The 15,843-nt window shown below is 59.8% G+C and overlaps 1 protein-coding gene across 1 annotated transcript; it reads left to right on the top strand.

Moving 5' to 3' along the window:
• Positions 1-3,757: 3,757 nt before the first annotated feature.
• On the top strand, positions 3,758-14,453 carry LOC132486017 (palmitoyltransferase ZDHHC11-like). Its single transcript, XM_060092674.1, has 7 exons — positions 3,758-3,934; positions 9,092-9,267; positions 9,657-9,758; positions 10,837-10,961; positions 11,592-11,747; positions 13,974-14,086; positions 14,337-14,453. Exons 1-7 carry the CDS (start codon positions 3,758-3,760, stop codon positions 14,451-14,453), a joined length of 966 nt encoding a protein of 321 aa, XP_059948657.1.
• The last annotated feature ends 1,390 nt before the right edge of the window (positions 14,454-15,843 follow it).

The following is a 15,843-nucleotide window of genomic DNA, read 5'->3' as shown; positions in this document are numbered from 1 at the left end:
ACCGGAGCCTCCGTTACCTCCCGGGGCAGGGTCGGTCCTGGGAGAGGTGTGTGGCCGAGAGGCCAGGGAGCAGGGCTGGCTGCCTCGCTGTCTGGACAGACGAGGATCCCCGTGAGCCCTGGGGAAAGGGGGGCACAAGGCATCTCACAGGCGGAGGGTCAGGAGCAGCTGTGGCTGCTGGAGTCTCGGCTCCTGGGTCAAGTGTGAGGACGAGGTTGTAATGGACGCCCTGGCCTCCCCCAGCGTGAGCTGAGCCCACCGCCTTTTCACCGAGGGCTGAAGTTCTCCAGGCTCAGGCACGGGTGGTGAGGGTCCCTCCTGAGGGTCTCTTGGTCCCGCCCCTGTGCCGCCTGCCCCTCCCCTAGATCTGGTGATGAGTCCCGGCGGCGGGGCCCCGGCCTTGTGTCGCGCCTTGGGTGTTGCCACGAGACCCGGCTCCCCTCACGTGGGCTTGCGCTGAGCGAGAGGCACCTTGCATTCCCGCTCATCCAGGACCTGGGAATCGGGAGAGGAGTGAGGAGAGTGTGTTCTGGCTGCGCGTCTGGCTGCGGGGAAGGTGGGTGCTTCGCCCCTCCGTCTGTCCCTCCGTCTGCAGGGAATCCAGGACCACGTGGGACGCGGGTGAGACACGGGTCCAGAAGCTGCCAGGATCTGTGCTGGGGGACGGTCAGGAAACGTGCTCACAGAGGTCACGGTTGGCTCAGGACGCAGCGTGCAGCCAGCCCGATGCCCTGTTCCGGGGAGGATGGGGACGGGGTGGGGATGGGGTGGGGGCAGTGTGGATGGGGTGGGAACAGATGGGGGACGGGGTGGGGGAGGGGCTCTGTCCGCACTGCAGACAGGTTAGGAGATCTGGGACCCCCCTGCTTCCATGGCGACCACGGCCTGTGAATCTCGGCCATGGTCGTGTCGGGGGCCTGGAGGTGACGATGACCTTACGGGTCATCCCAGCACCAAACACAGACTCTGGAGCCCCAGGGAGGCTGGAAAACAAGATGCAGGAACCAAAATGGGGCAAAAAGTGGACCCAGGCACCATCATGCCCCAAACGGCTAATTTCCTGAGCCCAACACCAGCGGTCTGCCCCATAGTGAAATCAGAATGTCCCAGAGGAGGTGGCACCAGGACAGGGCACGGAGGGAGAAGGCGGCTGTTACCGGGGTGGGCAGGGGCACAAGATGGCCCCAGGGCCCCGGCCCAGGAAATAGCCTGGAAAACACTGAGCAGTGAGAAATGAGCCCAGAAACCTGAGAGTGTGTGCAGCTGTGGCGAGTGGTGTGTGTGCTATGTGCTGTGTGTCTGTGTGTGTGGCGTGTGTGATGTGTGTGTGTGTGTGTGTGTGGTGTGTATTTGTGGCATGTGTCTGTGACATGTGTGGCATGTGTCTGTGGCATGTGCGGATTGTGTGTTTTGTGTGTGTGTGTGGTGTATGTGTATGTGTGGTGTATGTGTGTGTGTGGTGTGTGTGCGTGCCTGCGTGTGTGGCGTGTGCTGTGTGTCCGCGTGCAGCAGCAGTGTGGAGCTGTGTCTCAGGACAGTTGGGGCAGGAGAGCCTGTCGCCTAGCGACCGGCAGGGTTCCGGTGGCTGTGGCGACGGGGGACCAGGCTCCTGGCAGAGGGCTGAACGCAGAGGACCTGGCAGGACAAGCCAAGGCTGCAGTGGGAGGTGGAGCCTGACAGGAAGGTGGGGACAGTCCCGTCTCGGGGCAGAGGGCCCGGCCCCGCGTGAACGTCCCACGGATGACGCGCGCTCGCAGCCCTGCATGGCCCTCGTCACCCCGCGTGTCCCCTCAGCCACGCGGGGAGGCGGGGCTCAGGCCGCAGGGCGCGGCTCACGAGGACAGACGCGGGACGAGCGTGGGCCGCGGCCCCTCCACCCCGTCAGCTCTCTCCTCCCCCAGGTCCTCTTGGTCGGAACAACCCAGCTGATCCCGACGTCCCAGCGCAGGTCCTGGAGAGGAAGGACTTAGGCCACGGTTGCCAGGTCTGTGTGCAGGGGGCCCTGGGTCAGGGTCGGGGGGGCCCGGGCGCCACCTCGCGCCACCACATGGCGGGCCTGCTGACGGGCTGGCGGGTGTCCGCGCGGCCAGCGCCGTGGGCTCCGGCTTTCACTGAAGACCCACCCGCTCGGGCCTGCATTCTGCACTTGAAGTGCGGGGTGTCAGGGTGACTCTCAGGTCTGATGGAGTAAATCTTTCCAGAAGACCTCTGGGAAAAGGTGAGTGGGTGCGCTTGAGTCTCCAAGCCTCCTGGGGGCTTGCTCTATCTCACCTTCAGTGACAGGCTGGCTGGTCCATCTCAGGACAGAAGACTCAGCACTTGAACTTGATAAATGCCAGTTACATCATGTCATAGGTAATATTGTTCCTTCTTCCGGGACACCTGTAGGACTCTGTGTCCTGGAAGCTCGCATTTTCACCACCGTAGATGTCTTCTTCTTTCCACTGTCTGGTTCTTGGAGGATAATTTAGTCTTCAGTCTCCTTGCAGTGCGGACATTGCTTCACTTTTCTTGTTTCTCTCACGCCCTCTTCCTTTTCCTCTTCTGGAAACCCTGACAGACACACATTGTGTCTGTGTCACTTAAATTTGCTCTCACAATTATCCCTTCCACACGTCTCTGTTTCAAGATCTGCAGTCATCCCTTGATGTGACCTTGCACGTGACTGGAGTTTGATTTTTGGCAGCATCTCTTCTGTTAGTTGGCCCTTCCATCTGGATGCTTTCATCTGGGAATCATGTTTCAATACCAAGCCTGCCTTTCTGGGTTCTGAACCCCTGGTGCCTTGGTTGTGTTGTACAGATGTGCTGTTAGATGCTCATGAAACCCACGCAAACTCAGGGCTGCTGTGTCCCGATGTCCACGTGGCGTCACATCCAGAGGGCCAGAGCAGATGACCAAAAGCTGTGGCCAGCAGCTGAAACCTGCTCTTAGGACAATCCCCAAGGGGAAGTCACAGCTCACAGAAAAAAAGAGTCTTAGAATATTTTTCAACATTTCTGTCTCTTCCCAGAGTAACACATTAATATCAGCTGTATTTTCTGTGCATTTCTTCCTGAAGAGACAATGAAGGCCGTGCACGGGGCCTTCTAACCTCAACATTCCACCTGTAACAGCCGTTAACATCCTTGCCCCCTCCAGCACCCCCAAACACCCGACAGCCTCCCTGGCCATGTCCCTCCCTTTCCCAGTGGCCCTGCCCACCTGACTGGCTGGTTCCCTCCCACCCCTGGAGGGCCTGTTCCTGTGGAAGGAAAAACACAGGACTCTGGAAATGTGGCCTCTCCTGCCACACGGGAAACTTGTAGGATTTCTGGTGGATGAAAGTGTCACATGATCACACCAGCTAAAGCTGGCTTTTCCTGCCCCGCCCTCGGTTTCCCCGGGGATGAGGACCTTTTCCTCACTGGGTCCACCACATCCCATGAGTCTTCTGATGGGGCATGTGCATCTATAAACCAGCCCCCAGGCTCATTGCTGCAAGTGGTCCCCAGGCCATGCGGGGCTGGGAGCTGCCCGCCCTGCGGTCATGGTGGGGGGCAGGGGGTGCCCTTTGTTCCTCACCCAGGGGGCCACCCCCCTCCAAGAGCTGTTTTCCGCAGCTGTGATGTCACCGGGGCCCCGGGCAATGCTGGGCCGTGGGTCCCACCCCGAGTCCCCGGGCCACGAGGGCAGGAGAACATGGCCTGCCATGCCCCGTCCTGCCTTGCAGATGGCGTTCTGTGCCAGGATCTTGAGGCTCACCCTCCGAGGAACCATGTCCAGGAAGAGCACGGAGACTGTGCCACCCAGGCGGTCCAGGGTGAATGGCTGGTCGCAGCCCATCCACTGCTTTCAGGTCGTGGTCTGGATCGTGTTCCTGATCCTGACCTTCACCACCTTTGGCATCTTCATTCCCTTCCTGCCACCCGAGTGGAGATACATTGCCTACAGTGTATCCTTTTACTGGGGGCATTGCTGTCATCTAAGGGGGCGAGGGGGTCCCGGAGGGGCCTCCAGTAGGCCTGGCTCCAGGCCACCCGCAGAGGTGGTCAGACCTGCCCTCCGCCCCGGCTCCCACGGTCACAGTGCTGGAAACCCCACAGCTGTCCTCCAGGCCGCCGCCGCCTCAGGGCCTGGGCTACAAGTGCCCACCAGTGCTGGGGCCGGGAGAGGGTGCCCAGCTGGCAGCAGGGGTGGGAGGGTCCCGGGTGGACAGAGACCCCAGGAGCGGGGGAGCCGCAGACGGGCCACGCACTTTCCCAACCATGGCTAAGCGGTCGCTCTGTGCTGTCCAAGAGGATTGGTGGGTTTTAATAAGGACTCGAAGAGCTCGCGTGCCCCCGCGAGGGTCACCTGTGTGGACCCGAGGCGCTGACGTCTGTGATAATGTGTGGTGGCTGTGTTCTGGGCGAGAGACGTCTGCTCTGAATGCTGGGGTGGGCGTCGGGGTGGGCGTCAGGGTGGCGCGGGACTCCACCAGGAACCCCGGCCCTCACACTGAGGGTCGCCACACGTTACAGCCAGTGGACAGGCTGGGCTGCTGCGATGTGGGCGTTGGAACCGGCTTCTAAGAGTGGGGTGTTTGCGCCTGTGGCTACACGGCCTGCCTCTTCTCCTAGGCTGCCCCGTGCCCCTGGCCAGGTGTGTGTAAGTGGTGGGGATCGGGCGCGAGGGAGGTGTCAGGACCAAGAAGGGCCCTCTGGCTCCCGGGGCCTCCCAGCCCCGTATCGTGGCGCCTTTCAGCGTTGAAGAAGTGGAGAGAACAGTGTGATGGACCCCAGCTACCAGGTACTCAGCTTCACCAGTTAAGACTTTGCCGGTGTTGTTTCATATCTCACACACATACACTGAGTATCTTTAAAAACCCCAGACATCATGAAATTTCACTGGAATGCCCCAGTTTGCATCTGACAGAGACTTTTGTCTCCACACCACCATTCTTCTTATCTCATCTAAAAAATCCCATGGGACGTTACCAAGATTGACACGTGTCGTTGTGCAGAGGTGGGGCCCCCTGAGCCCCAATCAGTCAGAAAAAGCAGGGCATCTGCCTGGAGTGCCTCTCACTCAGATGAGGCCCATTTTTTCCCCTCGAGGTCACAGAGATAGATTTCTTTGTGGTAAGGTTTGCAGTGATCAGTTTCCTGAATAGGAAAAGAGCTCTTCAGCTTTTCTGTTTCATCTTCTGTCTGTTTTGGCAAGTCATGTTTTTCAAGACATTTTAGTATTTTGTCTAAATTGTCAAATTTCTTGGAATAAAATTATTTGCACTATTTCCTGTTATCTGTAGGATCTGTCGTGATGCCACTGCTGATCAGTCTTCCTAGGGTTTATTGCTTTTATCAATTATTCAGAGAGTCAGCTTTTGGACTTACTGATTTTCCCTGTTTTCTTTTTTTGAATTTCTGCTTTTATTTTTACTATTTATTTTCAATGTATTGTGGCTTTAATTTCCTCTTTTTCTACCTTCTTTTTTTCTTTTAAGATTTATCTTTATCCATTTATTTATTTATTTTGGCTGTGCCAGGTCTTTGCTGTGGCACGTGGGATCTTCACTGTGGCACGTGGGAGCTTTTAGTTGCAACAAGTGAACTCTTAGTTGCGGCATGCGGGATCTAGCTCTCCGACCAGGGATCAAACGCAGAGTCTTACCCACTGGACCACCAGGGAAGTTCTGTTTTTTCTACCTTCTTAAGGTGGAAACTTAAGCCATTGATTTTAGACCTTTTTTCTTTTTGTCGTATCTGAAGCTATAATTTTCCCCCTAGGTGCAAGCACACACAGACCTACAAACACACAAATATACATACAGTGCACAAGTCACAAACCAGCCACACATATGGGCACCCACTCTGCCACACACACAGAGGCACGGAGGCACAAAGATGGAGGCCAGAGGTCCAAGATGGAGGCCAGAGGTCCAACTGGTTTGGCAGGGCCGTGCTCCCTCTGAAGTTCCCAGGACCTGTCCCAGCTCCGGTGGCCTCAGGCATCCCTTGGCTTTAGATGCCACCACCTCTGCGTCCTCACAGGGTTGTCCCGCTGTGCGTGTCTGAGTCCTGATCTTCCCCTCTTATAAGGACCCCAGTCCTATGAGATCAGGACCCACCATAAGGACCTCATCTCAACTTGATCATCTGCAAAGACCCCATTTTCAAGTAAAATCATTCACAGTTCCTGGGGTTAGGACTTCAACATCTTTTGGGGACACAGTTCAGCCTCACCTGTGGGTCTTTGCTTATGTGCTGGCTATGATGCTGTATCTTCATTCTCTTTCGACCCAAAACTTAGCTGAGTTTTGGCCCTTGGAGCCTTTTTGAGTGTCCTGTGTGCTTTGTCCAGTAGCCACTGTGAGTGCTTACCTGCTTTGTGCACAGCAAGGAGCCCCGGGGTCAAGTGCACCCCGTCCCACATGGACGGCCATTTCTTCCCAGAGTCCTGGCCCCCTGGTGGGCCTCTTGCCTCTGGGTGGCTCAGCACCCAGTCTGTGTGGCCCCCTCCTGCCTGTCCCAAGCGGTGGATGCAGGATGGCGTCCCTGGCTGTTCAGAGCTCAGACGGCCTTCAGGACATGTTTTCTGGTCCAGTTTCCTGCCCCCCAGACCCGCCACTGCCCCAGCGATGTTCCTCAGGCCCCGGCAGCTGCACTTGGGCGCCATGCTCTGGCCACTAGGGCGCGCCAGCGTCACTTGGCGCCTGCAGCGACCCAGGAGCAGGGAGGGCAGTGTCCCGGGTCAGGGCCGCGGGATTTCAGGAAGCCGGGTGGCATTCCGTGGGCCCGGTGGAGACAGGGAAGCGTCAGCAAGGCTGCACGTGCAGCGTGGGGGTCACCGTGCGGAAGCCTGGCCGCCCTTGGCCTGCGGAAAGCACTGGGCGGGGTGGGGCTCCTCTGGGACCCAGGCAGCGGTAGGGCAGCTCCGCGGGGGCCGCGCCCTCCCGCTGCAGGACCGGCGAGGCGGCCGTGTGACAGGGCGGGCATCCTGGGCTGGCGCCCGGTGCTGTTTGTTTACTGAACAAAGATAGTTGCTAGGGGACCGCCGCGTCCTCAGAACAGCTTGGGGCCCTGCTTTGCAGGGGAAGTGAGAAGGCAGACCGGGTTCTTTTTATTATTTACTTGAACCTAAGACGCTCCTGAGATAAAATTACATCGAAAGTGAAAGCTGGCAGCTTGAGGGCGCGACACCCCGCCTGTGGCACCTTCTATTCTGGGGGCTCGGTGACGGCCACTGAGTGTGTGACCGACAGCGGGAGTGGCCGGGTCGTCTCTGGCAAACGCAGACGCGGGCAGGCAGGTGGGCCCACGCGCGTACCTGTGGCAGACGTGTGACGTCTGAGGGGCCGTGGCAGCTTGGCCCACCGCATCGGGGTCTCGGGAACCCCCGGGCACCTGCAGGTTTAGGGGCTCTGCAGGGCTGCCTGTCAGGCTTGGGTTGGGCCCCCGGGCCCCTCCCCCGTGAGGCTGAGGGTCTGAGCGTGGGCTGCTGTCCCCCCGCCCTCCCTGGCGGCGGTCTCGTGTGGAGCCGAGTGTGGACGTGTGGACAGAGCCCTTGGGCCACCCTGGGCTCCAGCCTCCCAGCTGCCCTCCTGTCCACCCTCCTGGCCCCGCCCCCCGCCGTCTGATGGGGACCGGCCTCCTCTAGCTCCGCAGAGCAGGGCCGCACCTGGGCCGCAGTGCGACTTCCTGCCGCATCTCCTGTCCCGGCTGTGCCCCAGCCTGTGTCCTGCGCTCAGGACACGCTCCCGTGGCCACAGCAACCACACAAACAGTGCGACCTTGCTGGCATCTCCAGATGGGACAGTGCAGGCTGGCCGCTGACCACCTGCCCACTGCCCCACACCCTGCACAGGAGCGTGGCTCCGTCTGCTGGACAGCAGGGGCAGGGAGGTCCAGGCCACAGGAAGGGTGTCCTATGTGGCACTGCGGGATCTGGTCAGTCCCGTTCCCTGTGTAGGTCCCCTGGCCTGGCTGGTCCTCGGCTCTCTCGCCCTCACCGTGGTCTCTGTGCCCCCTGGCTGGGCCGGGCCTCTGGTGCCCCACGCCTGGCACCCAGGGCCCTGGGTCTGCACTGGAGGCTGGAGGACAAGGGAGGCCAAGCAGCTTTGGCCAGACCAGCTCCCCACTGAGGCTCACCGTGCAGCAGGGATGCTTGGTCCAGGCAGGACCGCGCCTGTGAGCACAAGCCCCAGAGCCCCAGGGCGGCTCCACTGCGGCTGAGCATTACAGGCAGGGCCAGCAGGCCCTGGACCCCCAACGCGGTGCAGCCTGAGAAGGACCCCAGAAGAGGGGCCTCTTTGCTCAGAGTCTGCACTGCCGGTGGGCCTCTGTACAGGCACCGTAGACCCTGTGCACATGCGGCTTTGCCACGAGACCCTGTGGGCGGGCGGAGAGAGGCGTCTCCCCACCACGCCCAGGCCGCCCTCGCAGGAGCTGGACCTGTGAACCCGAACCCTCCCAGCTCAGACCCGTCCTGGGAAGCAGGGCAGGGCTGATGGGGAGGCCAGGCCGACACTTCCTCCCCTTCTGTTTGGTTTCCATGGGGACCGTGTGTCAGTTCCTGAAGAGGAGGTGGAGAGGGTGGGATCTGAGGAATTGATTTTACCTTGGGAGCCCTGGAGGGCGTGGGAGCTGGAGTGGGCCTGGGGGGTCCTGGGCTTGGGGGAGACAGCGAGAGACAGAGACAGACAGACAGACAGCCCCGGCCCACTCACCACAGAGGCTCACTGGGGGTACTGGAACCCTCCCTCCCTCCCTCCCTCCTTCTCCTGATGGCACGTGCGCTCAGTGTGGCCTCCCTGCCCCAAGGACCTCCACAGCCTGGCTTCGGCGCCAGGCTCAGTGCCCGCGGACGCACACGGGCCTCTCCCGCTGTCCCAGCAAAGCTCCACTTGGGTCGCAGGGCCACGGCCTCTGGCGGGCCCTGCTCTGTCCCTCAGGGACAAAGGACTCGGGCGGGTTCTGCTGGGCGCGCAGGAGCCAGAGGGCCCGCTCCCATTCCCGGCCAGGCACAGGCTCCCGTGGCTGCCTGGGGACTGGCCACCTGGCCACCCGGCCACCCGGAGTGGGCCCCTCGCGCGTGCCGCCCAGGCCGAGCTGTCCTTGACACCCCCCAGGTGACCGGCGGGATTTGGCTCTTCTACATCTTGGCCCACCTGGTGGTGGTTTCCATCGACCCGGCCGAAGCCAGTGTCCGCCTCAAGAGCTACTCACGCTCTGTGCCGACCTTCGACCGGTCCAAACACGCACATGTCATCGAGAGGCAGTATTGTTACCTGTGCAAGGTCACTGTGTGAGTACCCAGCCGTGCGAGGGGACCCCCGCGCCGTCCCGCGGGGGTGGGCTGGGCTCGGGAGCACCTGGTCCCCAGCAGCCGACGGGCGCCGCCCCTTTTGCAGAGAAGCAGGGGCCCCGACACACAGCCCCCCGCCAGGCCGGGGCAGGAGCGCTGTGGCCTTGGGTCTCACACAAGCCTCTGCCGCCGACCGGATCCCAGCCCGGGGCTGCTCAGGGCCCCAGGGGTGTCAGTAGGGGCCGGGAGGGATCTGACTCAGCCTCCGGGCCTCAGGCCCTGGTACCTTGTGACGGCCGCGCCTGCCCGGGCAGGCGCCCACCGCGTGAGGTTGGCCCTGCAGGCAGACAGGGGCTCTGACAGGCTGCCCCTCCCAACCTTCCTTCCAGGAATGTGAAATCCAAGCATTGTATCGCCTGTAACAAGTGTGTCTCAGGCTTCGACCATCACTGCAAATGGCTTAACAACTGCGTGGGGAGCAGGAATTACTGGTGAGGGGTCTCCCCGCCTGGGACGTGGGGCCTGGGGTGGCACTCACCCCTCACGCGGCTCGCTCCCCCTCCTCCGGGACGAGCCTCCTTAAGGGGCCTCCTAACTGGCCGAGCACCTCAAGGTCCACCTGCCGTGGGGACGGGTGAGGGGTGTGGCCCTGCCGTGAAGAGCACCGAGGGGGCCAGGAGGTCCCGACGGCGGCTCCAAGCACAGAGCTGGCTGAGAGGGCTCTCCTGGCGGGCGCCTCCCCATGTCCACTGGGCAGGGTCGGCAGGACGGCGGGGTGGGGGGGCCTGGCACGCAACAGGGTTGGCCTGTGCGGGGTTATCGGGGGCATTGGGGGAGGACCTCAGGGCAGGTGTACGGCGACTTCAGGTGAACCACAGACACTGTTTAACACTGAAAATGTTAAAGGTATTACAGCAGAAAGACTAAAGGAAGGCGTTTTAGTGGAACCGTATTCCAGGAATTGCCACCCAGGGTTTATTTGTTCGGACGGGGAGACCATTCTCGGTGTCTTTTGTGCGCAGAGTGCAGCAGTGATTTGGGTCTAAAACCGAAGCACGCAGCCCTGACGGGTGTGCTTTTCGAAGGCAGTGTGGCCCCGCTCCTTGGCGCTGGCATCAGCACCCCGGCCGGCCGTGCCCTTGGTGGTGGCTGGGAGGGAGCCGGGTCTGAACCAGCAGGAGAAGGGGACCCGGGAGGGGCCGGCTTGGACCAGTCGTGCCCCGTGTCTGAGCCTCCATCTCCCTCTTGTGAGCTGGGGTGCTTAGTGTTAGGGTTAGGGCCCTCCTGTAGGACCGAGTGAGATCTCAGGTGCGTGTTGTGGAGCAACAGAAACCGCAGGGGAGGCCCCGGGGCCGTGGGTCTGTGCGGTCACCCCGAGAGCAGGAGAGAGAAGCCCAAAGGTCGGGAGCCAGAGGGGGACGGGCTGCGGGACGGCGGCCGGGGCACACCCTCAGCAGGGGCGACTCCGGGTCGCGCACACTGCCCTGGGCCCCGGCGCGCGTGGGAACCAGCCGCCACCGCCCCAGGGCCTGGGCTGTGCAGCCGCCCGAGCAGGCTCTCGTCCCACAGGTACTTCTTCGCCTCAGTGGCCTCAGCGTCGGCCGGACTGCTGTGTGTGGTCGCCATGTTGCTGTATGTCTTCACCCAGTACTTCATCAACCCCGCCAGGCTGCGCACCGACCCACACTACGGGAGTATGCGCTGCCCCGGGCCCGGGCCCGGGCCTCCCCTCCCGCCACCTTCCTTCTGGGGGGCCACGTAGGGCAGCCCGGGGTCGAGCACCTGTCCAGGCTGAGTTGTGGGGTGAAGCCGCTTGAGCTGGAATTCGGTCTTCACTGGCCAGCACCTGACCCTTCTCTGTTTTTCTTCACTTAATTGTTGGAAGCCGCGTGGCTGTGGTGTCGGGTCCCCTTGGGTCACAGAGGACTGTATCCTGGAAATGCCCCAGGCGGTGGCTCTGACCTTCCAGCTCTAGTTAGAGTGGGGAGGGCCCAGCGGGGCAGCGCAGGGGACGCCGGGGTCAGGCTCTGTGACCTGGGCACCTAGTTACCCTCTCCCAGCCTTACCTTCCAGACCCAGAAAGTGGATCGTGATATACCCACTGCAGTCAGGAGGGGCTGCAAGGGTACTTAGGCCAGGCAGAGCACACCTGGGCGAGGAGGAAGGGCTCACCTGGGCAGGGAGGGGCTCACCTGGGCAGGGAGTCACTCCCTCGGGCTGGTGTTCCCTCCCCCACTGCCAAGCTCTGTCCCCAGGTACTCAGCTGACGAGAGGTGCGACCTTGTCAGCAGGAGCTGGATGCGTGTCTCTCCCCCCCGGCACAGGTGTCTCCGACCAGAACACGTGGCTACTGCTCCTTCCGCTCTTGCCCGTGAGGACGGGCACCCCGGTCTTCCTGGGCATCGTGGTGCTGGTGCTGCCGCTTGAGCTCATCAGCCTCCTGCTGGTTGGTCAGCTGCTCTTGTTCCACCTCTACTTGAGTACGTGCCCCCTGGGCTGCCCCGTGTTGGCCAGCCTTCGCCCCTATGTTCACATGGGTCCCCGGGCAGGCAGCCTCCGCCAGAAACAAGCTCAGAGCACAAAGGACAAGTCACAGGAAGAGAAGAAACACCCCACGAGGGGCAGAAGGGCTGAGTTCTGTTCCAAGACCTGCGGGAAACATAAAGGAGGTTCAGGAAGTGGTCAGGACGGTGTTCAGAGACGGAAAAGGGAACAGAATCCATGAGGCAGGAACAGGACACTGTGGAAAAGAGCAGAGAGGTTTAGAAGAGCAACAACCAGAAACCCTAACAATGAAGAGCACTGAACTCAGCGATGGCGTCTCCACTAACCAAACTCGCTTGAGGGAGAACCGGTGGTTTTCTCGTGTCCGCACGGCAGCTGCCCGGGGCCGGCTCCATCTGCCTTTAAAATGAGGGGAGGAGGCCTGTCCCGCACCCTGTGAAGCCTTTGTTTGGAAGTCACAACCGTCACCAACCTCTGCGGCCCCAAAGGGAAGGCAAGGCGCCTGTGGTGGCCGTGCCGGGTGCTCCGGCGCCCACCATGCCCTGCTGAGCCAGAGACGAGGGCAGAACCCGCCCTGGAAGCCCCGGACGGCTCCCCCAGCTCCTGCGTGCACGGCGGGGCCAGCAGGGCCCTGGGCTCGGGCCGGGGTGCGTGTCGGGGGCCGCTGCGTCCGTCCAGGCGGAGCATGCCCAAGCGCTGCTCTCTGCACTTCTGCAGCTGATGGGGACGCGGTGAGTCCGCAGGAGTGAGGAGGGGCCTGGAGACGTCAAGCCCACAGGACTCGGTGGCCGGCTGGACACGTAAGGACAGGAGTGTCCAGGGGCTAGTGGTGCCACCGTCACCGAGCATGAGGACACACAGGAGGCCTGTACGGGGGGAGACGTGCGGGACTCAGGTCCGAGTGGGTTTATTTTAGGGTCTTTGAACCTCCAAGAATGGATTTCCAGGAAAACGTTGGGATTTAGCTATTGTTAGTTACAGTAAAAGTACCCTGGAACGTATCTACTTAACATCCTCGCGGCCCCTCAGTCTCTGCGGGGTCAGACTCAGCGCAGTGGCGAGTCGGAATTCAGTCCAGGCTCAGCGCAGTGGCGAGTGCTCAGCGTGCAATCGGAGTGAAACCCTCGGGCCGGAGGCTCAAGGGAGAGCCGGGCACCGCAAGTGGGAGAGAAAGCGCCATGGAAGATGCTGAGGAAGAAGAGGGTCCTCCAGCGGCCCGAGCTGGCGGGTGGGCCCTGCAAGGCGGGTGGACACAGGTGGCCCTTCCTCAGTGAGGCCGGGCTCCGGCCACAGCTCCCAGGCCGCGCGGTGTGTGAGGCTCTGCGTCCGTGTCCCCTCCTCTGCTTGATCACTGCAGTCCGATCGCCACACCTCACGCGAAGTGCGCTCAGAAGAGGGTGAGCTCCGGAGGCACGCAGGGGTGTCTCAGTCTGGATTTGGTGGTGTTTGTGCAGACCCACACAGAAGAATGAATATTTTCATGAGAATACAAACAGGGTCAAGTTTACATCCTCAAAGTGTGACACAGGTTCTGAGGGAATGTGTGCAGTTCATCAAGAAAGATAAGGCAAACGAAGCAAAAGCCCTTGGAGGAACCCTCACGGAAGTGGACGGGGAAGGGGTTCTGAGCCTCGGGCCCCCGCGGGGTTGCAGCCGAGCGGGTCTTGTGAGGCCTTGTGAGGACTTGTGAGGGCAGGTGGCCCTCCGTCTGCTCCTCAAGCGGCAAATAGGCTTCTGTGGGTGGCCCTTTTCGCTTTTCAGAAATGATGGTCAACCCTCTGTTCTCACGTTTGTTAGTTTTCAGGGAAAGTTTGGCCCCTCCGCGAAGGCACACGAGTGAAACGGGCACAGAGCATGCTTTTGTTAATAGTGCTTTTCCATTGGCAAACATGTTTGAGAGTTTCTTCTAACAACCTGGGGTCCTTCCGCCACGTGTGAGAGCTGGTATCTCACCTTAATTAAAACGGAGCTGGGCTCAGCACTCCCCCGTCCACCTTGGCTTTACGGGCCTGTGAGGGACGCAGGGCCATGGCTCCCCTGCCCGGGACGGGGCTGGTGGGCCACTGCTGGCCGTGGCCCAAGGCCAGCCGGGCTTGGGGTGGCCTGGGAACCAGCCCCCACCGCCCCGGACCACAGAGGGCGGGGCCGCTGCGCAGCTCATGGAGGGTGACTCTGCCCCTTGCCTCCGTCCTCCTTTCTAGGGGCCAAGAAGCTGAGCACATATGATTACCTAAAGCGAGACAAAGAAGAACAGAGCTCGGAGCCCCCGGCAGTGCAGAGAGGTGTGACCCCTAAAGGAAAAGAGTTGTCGCAGGTACTGGACGTCTCTCTGCTTCACCATCCAGGTTCATGCAGGGCCGGGGCAAGACCCAAGGTCACCTTGCAGCTAGGACCACTTAGCCACAGTCCTTCGCTTCTATGTTGGTGTGTGTGTGTGTGGCTGTATGTGCATGTGCGTGAGTTTGGCATGTAGTGTGCATGTGTGTGTTGTGTCATTTCCGAACTCACTCTCCCCAAGGTTGAGTCAGCAGGGCCGACTCCGTTCAGGCCGCCCATTTCTGCAGCTGCTCATCAAAATTAACACCCACTCTTCAAAGGCCACCATGAAGAAAATGAAAATAAAAGCCACAGACACAAATGAGTATTTGCAGATCATAGACTTGTACCCAGAAAATGTGTAGAAATTTCAAAACTCAATTATAAGAAAATCGACCCAGCTTTTTAAATGGGCAAAAGATTTGAACACACTGCACCAAAGGGGATCTATGGGTGGCAGATAAGCACATGAAAAGATGGTCAACATAATTCATCGTTAAGGAAACACAAATTAAAACCACGGTGAGACATCACACATGCCCATTAGAGTGGCCATAATCAAAGAGACCAGCCCCGAGTGTCGGTGAGGCTGTAGATGGCGGTGGGGATGCGGAACTACATCACTTTGCAAGGAGGTTCAGCATTTTCTTAAAAAGTGAAATATATACGTCTCAGTGACCCAGTCACCCCACTCCCTGTCTCTTGCCAAAGAGAAGTGGAAACGTGCACACATGTGTAAGGGTGTGGGGGAGGGTGCCCCCCTCCCCTCCTGTGAGGTCCCTTCCCAGGACCCAGGGGACTCTTAGGTACCACTGCTGCAAATCCACTGAAAGTGTCAACAACGTGCTTTCATTTTATGACTTTTCCTTTATCTCCCACAGCAGCTGGATAAGGACCTGAGATCATCTGTGCAGGGGTAAGTCGTCATCTGCCTAGAGCAGCTATATTCTCCTCTTAACTGGCTTGCTTTAAAAAGTCTTTCTTACGGGCTTCCCTGGTGGCGCAGTGGTTGAGAGTTCGCCTGCCGATGCAAGGGACACGGGTTCGTGCCCCGGTCCAGGGGGATCCCACATGCCACGGAGCGGCTGGGCCCACGAGCCATGGCCGCTGAGCCTGTGCGTCCGGAGCCTGTGCTCCGCAACGGGAGAGGCCACAACAGTGAGAGGCCTGCGTACTGCAAAAAAAAAAAAAAGTCTTTCTTAGCCCAAGGAACATCCTCCATATTCTTTCCTAATATTTTTGTAATTTTTACTTGCTTTCTTTACATTTGGTTTTTAAACCATCTTCTATTTATTTTTGTATTTACTGAGGTTATTTTATTACAGCATAACTGTTGGTTGCCACCTCATTAATTAAATGGTCCACTTTTCCTCATCCAATCGAAAGGCCGTTTTCCTGATACCCCGAGCGTCAGCAGACGCTGGGCTTGTCTGCTTCTGGACACCAGTCTGTCCCTCTGCTGAGGCTGTTAAGGACGCTGTGCTCTTTTCACGATAGGACTTCATTTAGCTACCTTTTAACATCTAGTAGGTGAATGCCCCTCTTAAGGTTTTTGCTTTTCATTACTTTTGACAATTCTTTCCTGTATTTATTTTTCCATATAAACTTGAAGATCATTTTGTGCAGTTCCAAGAAACCTGGAGTTTGAACTGGGGTTACGTTAGGTGTGCACTTTACGTGGGAGGCACAAAGCCTGCCTCCCCACCTTCACAGCTCAGCGTCTGTGTGGGGAGCAGACCAGGAAGCCAGTCTGCA

Source organism: Mesoplodon densirostris, chromosome 3 (genome assembly GCF_025265405.1).
Source record: "Mesoplodon densirostris isolate mMesDen1 chromosome 3, mMesDen1 primary haplotype, whole genome shotgun sequence".
Lineage (NCBI taxonomy): Eukaryota > Metazoa > Chordata > Mammalia > Artiodactyla > Ziphiidae > Mesoplodon > Mesoplodon densirostris.
The sequence above is the reverse complement of the archived record's forward strand: the minus strand, read 5'-3'. Positions and strand labels throughout refer to the sequence as shown.

Excerpts from the sequence above, each read along its gene's own strand:
- LOC132486017 (XM_060092674.1), top strand. The coding sequence starts at position 3,758 with ATGTCCAGGAAGAGCACGGAGACTGTGCCACCCAGGCGGTCCAGGGTG. Across the intron at positions 9,268-9,656 it reads TACCTGTGCAAGGTCACTGT|GAATGTGAAATCCAAGCATT; the intron begins GTGAGTACCCAG and ends CCTTCCTTCCAG. Across the intron at positions 9,759-10,836 it reads GTGGGGAGCAGGAATTACTG|GTACTTCTTCGCCTCAGTGG; the intron begins GTGAGGGGTCTC and ends CTCGTCCCACAG.